We start from the raw sequence: 11,831 nt of genomic DNA on the forward strand, positions 1-11,831 counted from the left end.
GCTTTACATACATGCCCACCAAAATTGAGCACATTCTGAAATATCAAACCTCATCATCTACCAATCTTAATTTGAACGGTTGAAAATTCGTTGATTTTCGATGGCTGATTTTCAAAGTAGTAGATGGTGGAGTTATAAGTTTCAGAATTGCTCATTTTTTGTGGGTATATAAAACTTTGTGAGGTGAACATATCCTCAAAATATTAGCTTCGAATACGTTATCGTATATTACTGATTCACAAAAATTACGTGTAATATGTGAGATAATCTGAAAATAGTAAACCTTTTTTAAGGAAAATGAAAAGAAGGTAATGGAAATTATGGAATGGGAAAAAAAACCGAAAGCAGAAAAAAAAAATCAGTTAAACCCATGGAAAGCACGTCACGCATCATCTCCAACAGAATAGCAATTTCATTCACGCAATCAAAGCACTAACTATTAACTTAATTGTTTCGTTACGTTACAAACATACTCGGTCTAAAATCTCTCAAGTCTCAACACACTTCAGTTCAGTCGAGTTCTGTTTGGTTTCCAACTTTGCAAGTAGCTTGCCCCACTTATCCAATTACTGTGATTCCGACTTCACTTTTCCCTTTCTGTGTCTCAAATAACTAAACTAACACATGTCACAATCCAAATAACCTAGTTCAAATCCATCGGTCAGCCGCTTTTCTCGCACTAAAGTTTGACCCACAACTGAAAAATCAATATAAATACAAGACCAAAAACATTCCATCAAAATCACAAATAACATCAAAATCTCTCGGTATGAATCAAATCAACTCCCTTCTTCTTGTTCTCGCTATCTTATCATCTCCAATCTTCTTCATCTCTGCAAGCTCTTCTGAATCATCATCTAATGGTGAAGCAGAAGACATTTTGATTCGTCAAGTTGTTTCTAACAACTACCACGATGACCTAATTCAAAACGCATAGCGTCACTTCAAAAACTTCCTCAAGAAATTTGGGAAAAAATATGCTGATGAAGATGAACATTCTTATAGATTTTCTGTGTTTAAATCTAACTTAGAACGTGCTAAACGTCATCAGAGTCTTGATCCTCCTGCTGTACATGGAGTTACACAGTTTTCTGATTTAACACCAACTGAATTTAGGAAATCTGTGTTAGGGTTGAGGAGTTTGAAACTTCCTACTGATGCTCAGCAAGCTCCGATTCTTCCGACTAATGATCTTCCTACGGATTTTGATTGGAGAGATCATGGGATGTTACTGATGTTAAGAATCAGGTATGGTTGAAATGGGATGCCCCTAATTTGTTTTGATTGGGTTAGAATTTCTAGTGTTTGATTTAATTGGTTGTTTGTTTTGGTGATTTTTAGGGTACTTGTGGGTCTTGCTGGTCATTCAGTACAACTGGAGCATTAGAAGGAGCTAATTTTCTTGCTAAAGGGAAACTTGTTAGCCTTAGTGAGCAACAACTTGTTGATTGTGATCATGAGGTTTGCATTTTTGTTTTGGTTAATTCATTTTTATGCTGTTGTTTCCGATTTAAAATGGGTTCTTATTAGTAATTACTGTCAAAAATATTCTTCAATTTGGTACAATATTAGTTCGATTGCTCTGTTTTATGTACACAAATCGGAATCCAAAGAGAAAACCGGTTGTCCATAATTGAATTAGCAGCAGTGAACAATGACGAATCTGTTTAGGCTTTCAATTATAGAAAGAACAATGGGTTTTCAGTATTAACTATTAATTTCTTACGGCGAGAGGTGTTTGTAGTTTTTCAAAGTAATCTGTGAGTGTCATAGAGTTTCTAACTTTGTTTGAATGCTGCATTGGTTTGGATAGTTGCCAAGGTCTATTGTAACTTCAAGAATTGCCACATTTGCTTGTTGTCTTAATTTGATTGTAATTCTTCAACATGTTCTTTAGATGCATTAACCGAACGGTAGGGTCTGAGTGTTACTTCTGCATGTTGTTGGTGTGTAGCTTCTTACCCATGATATATATATGCCGGTGTATCATGAAAAATGAATGACTTAAAAGTTTACTCTTATAGCCACCAGCATTTATTACTTAGCAAGTTAGCATGGGCTCTGCTGCCTGACAATACCATTTCGAAGGAGTTCCTCTTTTTTAACTTAGGTTTTTATGAAGTCCAAGATTGGTAATCTCTCCTTTGATGGTAAATTCAAGCTTCGTTTCTTTTTTTTTGTTGGCCAGTGTGATCCAGCAGAAGCCGGTTCATGTGATTCAGGATGCAAAGGCGGGTTGATGAATAGTGCATTTGAATATACACTCAAAGCTGGTGGACTTCAACGCGAGGAAGACTATCCTTACACTGGAAATGATCGCGGTCAATGCAAATTTGACAAGAGCAAAATTGCTGCATCAGTAGCGAATTTTCAAAAGCATAAGAGGAGCCTGAGATTGATCCAACGAGTTATAGAAGAAATGTTGGATGCCTAAGATACTTATTACACACAAGACCAGATTTGGCTTTCTCTGTGGGAGTAGCAAGCCGTTATATGCAGAGTCCACGCAAGTCTCATGGTGATGTAATAAAGCAGATATTGAGATATCTAAGAGGAACAATCAGCTGTGGATTGAAGTATGGTCGAGGAGGATCAAAAGGAATTGTTGGGTATAGTGACAGCAGTCGTAATATTGACCAAGATGATGGAAAAGGTACAACTGGTCATATATTTTATCTAGGTGAAGCACCTATTACATGGTGTTCACAGAAGCAAGACATTGTGGCCCTCTCATCCTGTGAAGCTGAGTTTATGGCTGCAACAGAAGCAGCTAAACAGTCAATATGGCTTCAAGAACTGTTGGGTGAAATCAAAGGAAGAGAACCTGAAAAAGTTCTCATCAAGATTGATAATAAGTCTGCAATTGCACTTACTAAAAATCCAGTGTTTCATGGGAAGACGAAACACATTCACAAAAGGTATCATTTCATACGAGAATATATCGAGAAGGAGATCATCAACGTTGAACACATACCAGGAACTGAGCAGAAAGCAAATATATTGATAAAGGCATTAGCTCGGATCAAGTTTGAAGAAATGAGACAACTGATTGGAGTACAAGATATGTCACAGGTAAGGTTGAAGCTTAACGGAGAGAATGTTGGTTAAACTTCAACATAGAAGTCACTAACAAGCTGGTTAGGACAAGATTAGGAAATTGATGTAATCCTAAGGGAATTAGAAGTCATCTAGTTCTAAGAAAAGGAAAGACATGTAATAAGATAATAGGACTAGGAAAAGGAATTCATAGTTCTATATATATATGATCACCAAAGTTGTGGTTGATTATATGAGGAAGATTAGAACTTGTGTTTAGTTTTGAGAGATTTTCTAAACATCAATAAAGAGAGTTGTCTTTATATAAACTAAGTTTCATCTTACAGTTGCCATTAAACCTTACTCATTCAAGACTCATTGTTGAAAGTGAAACAGGAAGCATTTTGCACTTCCAATGCTAGTCTCAGAATTTAAATATGAAATTACAATGTTTTTCAGGTTTGCCTTGGATATCTTCCTTGTTCGATTCATTTAGCTTTGAAACAACACAAACTTTTTCAAATTCACATCTTTACTACAGATCTTGTTACAGAGATTCTCAAACTCAGTAGACTTCAAACCAGAAATCTAAGTAAACAACTAAGTAAGAAACCAGACAATATTTAAAGTAAGAACATTAAAAAAAATAAACTGAAAGAATAAGCTCAACCCAGTTCCTTAGTAAAGGTTCTGATTAACAATGATTTTAAGCAGTTTCTGATGGCTTTTGCATGCCATTGTTAACAGTTGGAGGATTAGTGATCTTAGGATTGGCAGTAACTTCTATCTTTTCAAATTTGGATATGATGATATCGGTGGTATTGACATCGATCTTGGCACTCGACATTATCTGCACATTCAGGTTTTGGTTCGGTGATATCGGTGACAACTGAACTGGCATTGCTCTTGCCACTTGCATAATCTATCATGAAGCGCTCAAGATCATCTATATATCCATTTTGTCGTTCCATGTCGGTGAACATCTCTTTCATGTCCCTAGCTTTGATCTTAAACTTCTCACTCTCTTCACCCACCATTAAAACCCTCAACGATCTGGTCAACGACTCCCTCGTGGCAAGGGAGGCAACATACTCCCCATTTGGATAACGGGCTTCTTGTACACGACATTTTTAAGTAGCTCAAACCACTCTCCTTCAAACTCAGTACAGCTCCGAACGAACACAGCATCCGTGTTCTTGAGAACACTCCCGAACCGTAACGAGTCGGACACACCAGAAGCATTTTCCACGATATCAAAAGCCTTATTGGCTTCAAATGGACGGAAAACTATGTCAGAAGGAAATGGAACCCATGGAGGAGGAACAGTAAAATGTTCAGGAAGTGATCTGGAACCTCCATCTTCACCCATCAAAACTGCTGGCGGACCATAGAATGTCATAGACGATGCATTGAAGACACTCAAATAAGCACACGGAATGCCGAACTTTGCAGCAATTGGGGTAGGTAACAGTGATGAGCAAAATCATGAATGATCCAGTCAGGTGAAGTTTCACAAGTTTCCAAGTACTGAGCAAATGGTAAACTAAGACCATCAAATGCAACCTTGAGATACTGGATTTTATCATGAGGACAATCTGTTGTGGCTTCTGCATGTTCAGGCAGGTTTCATTTTCAGGCAAAGGGAGTGTAACTGAGTGTATTGATGAGATAAATGTGAAGGAATTTTAGGAAGTCTTTGAAGATTTCTAGGTGTAAATGAATGAAAGGAATATATCTATGCCCTGTTTGAGCTAAACATTTTGAGAGCTCAAGGAAAGGAATGATATGACCAAAAGCCAACCATGGAAACATAACAATGTTAAGAGGTTTCTTATTGAGATCAGCCATTATGGAAAGCTCTGAAAAGACTAGGGATGAAGAGATATGAAATGATGCTTACAAATTTTTGTTGAGTGATATGTTAGATGCACCAAATGCGCATATATATATATATATATATATATATACAAGATTATTATTTTAGAGGGAAAAAATACGGTTTAGTCCAAAATCCCATCCAAATATACTATTTAGTCCTAACCCATTCAACTAGGTATAAATTAGTCCTTTTTTATGGAAAGTACACAAATAACCTTCCTGGTTTACAATTTAGTCCAAATATTTGCAGTTTCGTTCAAAGTGACTCATGACGATAACAGCGGTTTTAAATAATATAAAAAAATTAAAATCAATTTATCTTTCGAACCGTTTGTCCAAAATTCGCAAATTTTATATATTCGAAAAGTTTTTCCGAGATAAAAAGAGTACCCATACGACTATAATTCTCATTTTTGAAAAATCTTTGTTTATGCTGGTGTGCAAATATGTACACATCTACAAAAATTTAAGGAGAGCAAAAACGGATTTATGGAGTGCAAAAATCGTAGTTGACTCGATGATCAGATCGATTTCTATATATACGTATGAATCGGACATTTAACCTTAATAACCATACAAACGCTCACCCTAACAACATCAAAAGAAGACTTAAACTGTGTCACTAAATCCTAATCCTCTCTGCCATTAACTAAAAAACATAAACCACATTGCCAACCCCCAACGTTCTCTGCCATTAACAAATGTCTTATTTAAAACATATCTGTTTGACCCTTTATAAAAATGCGTGTGATGCATCACTGAGAAGGGATTTCCTATTATTCATATTGATGTTGTTGTATTATAATGAATGAGGATTTATTTTTTGTTTTCCTACTGTGATTGAAACTGTTAGTAGTAAAAATTGTTACAACCAATCTGGCATCTGCCCAAGTGAAGGTTTGGTCTCGATTAAGTTGCAGATGAGATAGTCTCAAATTTAAAAATAATTTACTCAACCAATCTCTGCAATTAGTCGTGATACTCATCATTTCCCTATTCATTACCAAAGATTTCTTCGGCACTTCTAAAATGATTACGCATATCATCTCTTGGTTCTGTTTTTAGATTAGACTGACGAAACAATGCAAGAATAAGACTCGTCGCCATTAGCGGAAGTTTCAGTTTTGATGGAATGTTTATGGTTAACCAGTTTGGATTTTGGAAACAAGTGCGTGTTTTTGAAAATTGTGTCTGCCAAATGAGGATAATTCTGTCTGATTTATACAAATATATAAAAACGGTTGTGAGTACCGAGTCGACTTTGATTTCTGCATTCCTCGAATCCGTTTTTGCTCTCCCTCTAACAAAAATCAAATCCAAAGATAAGACAAGACGAGGTGCACCAGTTTGTACACAACATACAGCTTGAATCGTCCACATAAGCACTAACAAGCATGCTATTAGAATCTTACACATAGCAAGTACCTAATAACATAGTAAGCATGCTATTAAAATCAGAAAATCCAGAAAAGCGTTCATCTACAAAACCTGTTCATTGTTCTTCTCCACTTTTTTAAGCTCCTTCGAAAAGTACCCAAACACATAACAAGCATGTTATTAAAATCATTTCACGATATCGAAAAAAACAACTTATGATTTCATCAAGAATTAGTTTTTTCTTTTATATTTTTGAGAGAGCACAATGTTGTGCAATTATGTACACTCCTACAAAAATCTAATATCCATACCCACAAAACAGACCATATATTATTGAGATAGCACTATGGTGTACAACTATGTACACACCTAAAAAATCCAACTAATCCAACATCCATACACACAAAACAGGTCATATATATTATTGAGATCGTATAATGGTGTCCAATGGTGCACACACACACAAAAATCATAGATATTAACGGTGTTCTACCGGTAATTTAGTCTTTAGAGAAATATTCAAGGAAGACTCACACTACAGTTCAGTTATACTTCTGTCATCAAAATTGAAATGCATCCAAAAGTCCTAATGTCCACTAGCCGATCGTCGTTGTCGATACACTCCAGCAGCTAGACAGAGGTTCGAATGATTCAAGAATGAAAATAACCTTCAAATTAAACAACAAACTTGATCTGAAAATGAAATGAAGCCACTCTAAACCAAAAAAATATACGTGCACACATTCTATAAAAATGGAAATACAACTAGTAACATGAGTCTGTTCAAGTGAACTATGTGTTGATATGAAATGTAATGAGGTGAGAAGTTAAATTGAAACAACTTTGTGCACATCATAGTCTGTTGCTCATGAAGGCAGGAGGCACCTGCAATAATGGAATTTGCAGCAAAGATGCATCTGTATAGCAATGTCATTAATCAACAGGTGTACAATTACGTACACATTGAAAATGAACAGGTGTACAATTATGTACACATTGAAAATCCAACCCATCATATGCTAAATCAGAAAACTTATTTGCCTTTGGAGCTCTATTCAATACACTTTTATTGAAAGAGATGGGAACTCCACTTCCCATATATAAAAAAATTAAACTCGGGTTAAAATTAGGCTGCAAGGCATTTTAAGAAATGACATCGTACACAACAAATCTTTACCTAAAATGAATCTTTGGAAGAATAGGATGCACACAACTAATAAGTTTTCTTTTTTTTTTATTTACTATAAAGGTTTTAGATCGTGCTAACGATAGTTTTATGACCAAACATAAAATGAACAACAGTGGACCAAGCATATGCCACAGCTTAAAAATAAAATCTTTCGTGTACAAACATGCATTCATAGATTCTGTGTTATACATTATATCTTTCAAGACACTACCAAGTCTCTAACTTAATAATAGGCATAAGTCATTTCATCTTAAGGTTCTTGCAGTCGGGAATACAAAATAATCTACCAATAATAAAGCAGCAGAGCATCTTTTCAAGAGAAAAAGATAGCTCTTGATACTCTTAGTAAGTTCTCAAGTTCACCTTCCAAGATAAGGGGCACCATCCATGTTGACCCTGGCATACAAAGCACTGGGACCAGGTTTTCCATCTACTTCCTCGCTGGTCTTTGTAGTAGTCGCCAATGTATTTTTATGTACACATTATCAATCAACATGTGTACAACTAGATACACATTATCAATCATCAAGTATGTGTACATGTATGCATCAAGAATCAATATGTATGTGTACAAGTATGTGCACATTAATAATCAGCATGTGTACAATTATGTACATATTATCAATTATCAAGTGTACAACTATGTACACCCAAAACATGTGTGGAAAAAAGACTCTAAATTGGATGATTTGGACCATCCCGTCTAATATCACTATGTACACGTTAGCTTAAAAAGTATGAAACTAACTATAGAAGTATAGCATCGTTGATGCCTTTCTAGTAAATTAGTAAAGTCATCCAATGTGGAATCCTTATGTTATACTTAAGCTTGTGAAATTAATATTTGTTGGTTTACATAATCACCCCAGAGGCTAAAAAAATGTTGCACAAGACGGGGCAACCAAAACAAATGCCATGAGCCTATCAGTTACTATTGTCCTACAAGTGAATAACGCAAACCACAATGAAAAGGAACAAGCGGAATAGTATAACTATCAAAGAGATGAACTGGAAAATAAATCATCAAAGAGATTTAGATACTAAGAATATTGTGGTTTAGACATGAAACCATGAAACTATAAAATGCTATAAAATGTCGGCACTAATATGTATGTGATATACTCCTAGGGAGCAGATTCCACCTTGAAGATACAAGCTTGTGGTTTTACATTCACCGAATCCCCATCCCTATCTTTCACGTGTATGATCTTTTGCTACTGACTGTAGTGGAATCCCACTATCCACCTTAACACTCCGTACTAGTTTATTACGAGCAATAGGTAGTTAAAGGTCATCTTCATTTATTTGCATATTTTCTAGTTCCCTATTGTAACACCAAGAATTAAATAGTTAAATAGTTACCATGATATATACACACGGAGCATGACGATCCAGAAAATAAGTTGAGTACCTTCGAATGTTGGATCTCCGCTCCTCCTTGGAAAATGGATACAATGCATCAGAAAGTGACTGTATAAAGAAATTTTGAACACTGTTTAAATTACGACTCTTTCGGTAAATCATTAGACCCAATCTATTTAAGCTAGTAAATATTAAGCATATCTGCCTATTAATAAATCCAACAGTAAACTAAGTTGTGAAAGTAGCTTTTTGGCCATGAGTTTCATTAGTCAAAGCACAATGTAGGGAGATAAGATCACTTGCTGCAAACAAGTCGTCTAGTGTATTCATTCTTCTTGCAGCAAGAGGGAAACTAACAAGCACCATTCCTTTTCCCTACACACAACGTATACACTAGTATAGATCGTTAAAAGAAAAGTAATACGCTCTCAACTAGATGTAAACAAACCCGGACACGAGAAACTAATGGGAGTAAACCAAATTTGATAAGGAGACCACATCATATAACCGGTGTACAAGCATATACACCTAATATAGCATGCACAAAAAAGGTGCACTCTTATGTGCACCCATATAACGGGTGTACAAGAAAATACACCGGTTAATTTTTACTTTTAGGATTAAGCAATATCACTAGACTGGGCAGTGAACCTCATAAAATCTCATGTCCACTCAAACAATTGGTTATGGACCACTTAATCTACATGGTCATGGTGATAGGTGAAAATTTTGATTACGATAATTAGTAATTTAATAGCACCTCATCTTCAATCAGTGACATATATAAGAAAAAAAATTCATTTATTTTACAGGTATTAGTTACTTACCGAAAATCAAAGTCAGCTCATATATAAAGTCACAAGTTTCATTTTAAGATTAATAATTAACAAACTTAAAAACACATGACAATGTGAACGGGTTGAAGATGGATTTTTCCTTTCTACGTGCTATAAGCAATAAAAACCACTTGTTTGTAGTAACTGATTAGAGATTTCGTAAACGACATACAATAATAAGTGTCTAGCTCTCTACTTAGCCAATGGATGTAGTTACATATATATCCGCAAGAGTATGAATAGTCATGATAATGTCCTTCTACTGCTAGTTTGTCCACATGCAAGAATACTCGTTGAAGCTGATGGTTTTTAGTAGAAATTTTTTGAAAGTATCACACAAAGTTGAGCAATCTCAATCGGGCATATAAAAATAAGAGATAAGCTACTCACCAGAAAGAAAAAATTTGCTGCTTCCTTGTACACTTGCCTGATATTGCAATACTTTCTCTTCTAAGAAACACAGAGAAGAACAATGAGAGAGGGAAATAGAGACAAATTATCATTCATCTCACGACCAACAAAATTTCCATGAAAATCAATCATGAGAAAATAAATAAATAATCCGATTAAGCACCTAAATTTGGAGGACTTAACGAGGAACCCTGCTCACAGATTCAAGGATTGTGCTAGTGGCGTGCAAACCTCAGCTACCTAAAACAACAATCCTTAGTCTGTTGGGAGATTAAAACCAACGACTAATTGCAAAACATTATTAGGGAAATAAAATGGCTTAATAATCGAATCACCGAATAAATCTGAAACTAAAACATGAATCAAAGGGAACGGAAAAGTGAAATGAGATGGAGCAAAAACCTAATTGATGATGAAGATGAAGAAAAAATTAGGATTCCATCAATAATTGTTATTCCTAAACATTTTTGTTGATGAATCTAACGATTCAATCGTTGTTGGTTATTTCATCAACCTTCCACATCAATTTCAAGTTAATTCTTCAAGAACAAGTGTCGATGATGTCTCTTGCTAAATCAAGTGTTAATTGGTACTCAAACTTAGGTTTCGAAGATGGTGATTGAAATCGATTTACGAATTGTAACGCTGCTGATGTTGATGCATATGAAAACTTGTTGAGATTTGTTCATAAATGAATTTGTGGAGAGAGAAATGTGAAGAAATGAATTAGCTAGGAACAAACTGCTCCGGATTTTCACAGGAGGGTTGTTTTTGTCATCAAAACATTTGAATTTGGATTGAATCGTTTCTAAAAGGATTAACTCATTCTAGATTTTGTAAATTTGGACGTCCGAGTACAAGGCGTTAGTTGACATGACTACAGTGTCTAAATCTCTTCTAATATGGGATTAAATGTTAATTTCTACTTTTAGAATCCTATTATTGAGGCTGTAAAACGGCTTGGATTTTGGGGGCTTATGAGGTCACGAAATAACAATGCATAGAACACCTAATCCTGGTATTTTATGTATTACCTAATATACTCTTAACATGGTTAGTACTAATTAAATTAATTAAGCTAACTAATCAGTATTAGTGAATAAATTAGACAAATCAAATGATTAAATTTTGGGAAATCAAAACTTGATTTCCCTTGATTTTGAAGAAGGAAAAATGGTGATTTTGGTGAAATTTTTTTGAAAAAATTTCACCAAAATTGATGAAACCCTTCGTCACAAAACTCGGGATAACCTTATAATCAACTCCCGGTATCAATTTTATCGATTCAAATTCGTTAAAAATCAGAGAAAAATCTGAAAATTTACTTGTTACGGCTGGGATATTGTGTCGAACCAGCCGTAAATAAGCTATTACGGTTGGGATATAAGGAATTCCAGCCGTGAACAAGAAAAATGGATGGGAAGTGAAGAACTACTAGTCGTATATTCTTCCCAGAATCTCCTGAGTCTGTATTACGGCTGGGATAACATATATTTCCCGTCCGTAAATGAATATGTAAGTTGAGGAATTCTGATTTTCAACATGAATACATACTATGATTGAAAATTAGTAATACTTTCATTACTTAGATCACAATAAAACCCATTACATACTTAATAAATCCCCATTACAAAATTGGTTTTAATAACATCCATTTCGATGTATCAAGAAGTGTTTGATGATGGCGAATTGAGCTTCGAAGTTGAAATTATAACATTTCCATTTTCTCTGTTCCTTCTTAG

General features: G+C 35.0%; 1 protein-coding gene and 1 pseudogene across 13 annotated transcripts; one reads left to right on the plus strand and one right to left on the minus strand.

Annotated features, from left to right (window-relative positions):
- The first annotated feature begins 761 nt into the window (after nt 1–761).
- On the plus strand, nt 762–2,509 carry LOC113289156 (annotated as a pseudogene).
- A 3,254-nt stretch (nt 2,510–5,763) lies between these two features.
- LOC113289165 lies at nt 5,764–10,957 on the minus strand. 13 transcript variants are annotated; one of them, XR_003330899.1, is made up of 6 exons: nt 10,492–10,957; nt 10,253–10,373; nt 10,069–10,128; nt 8,843–8,917; nt 6,826–6,959; nt 5,764–6,214 (listed from the first exon to the last, which is right to left on the minus strand). XR_003330899.1 is itself a non-coding variant. In XM_026538365.1 (4 exons), the coding sequence occupies exons 1-4, from the start codon at nt 10,179–10,181 to the stop codon at nt 5,908–5,910; spliced, it is 528 nt and encodes a 175-aa protein (XP_026394150.1). In that variant the 5' UTR covers nt 10,182–10,237; the 3' UTR covers nt 5,764–5,907. The 13 variants fall into 13 exon arrangements, 2 of the variants coding, with proteins under 2 accessions (XP_026394150.1, XP_026394143.1); XR_003330905.1 differs by lacking the exon at nt 6,826–6,959 and having other exon boundaries at nt 5,764–6,435; nt 8,892–8,917; XR_003330897.1 differs by lacking the exon at nt 6,826–6,959 and having other exon boundaries at nt 5,764–6,435.
- Between the last annotated feature and the right edge of the window lie 874 nt (nt 10,958–11,831).

Source organism: Papaver somniferum, chromosome 1 (genome assembly GCF_003573695.1).
Source record: "Papaver somniferum cultivar HN1 chromosome 1, ASM357369v1, whole genome shotgun sequence".
Taxonomy (NCBI): Eukaryota; Viridiplantae; Streptophyta; class Magnoliopsida; order Ranunculales; family Papaveraceae; genus Papaver; species Papaver somniferum.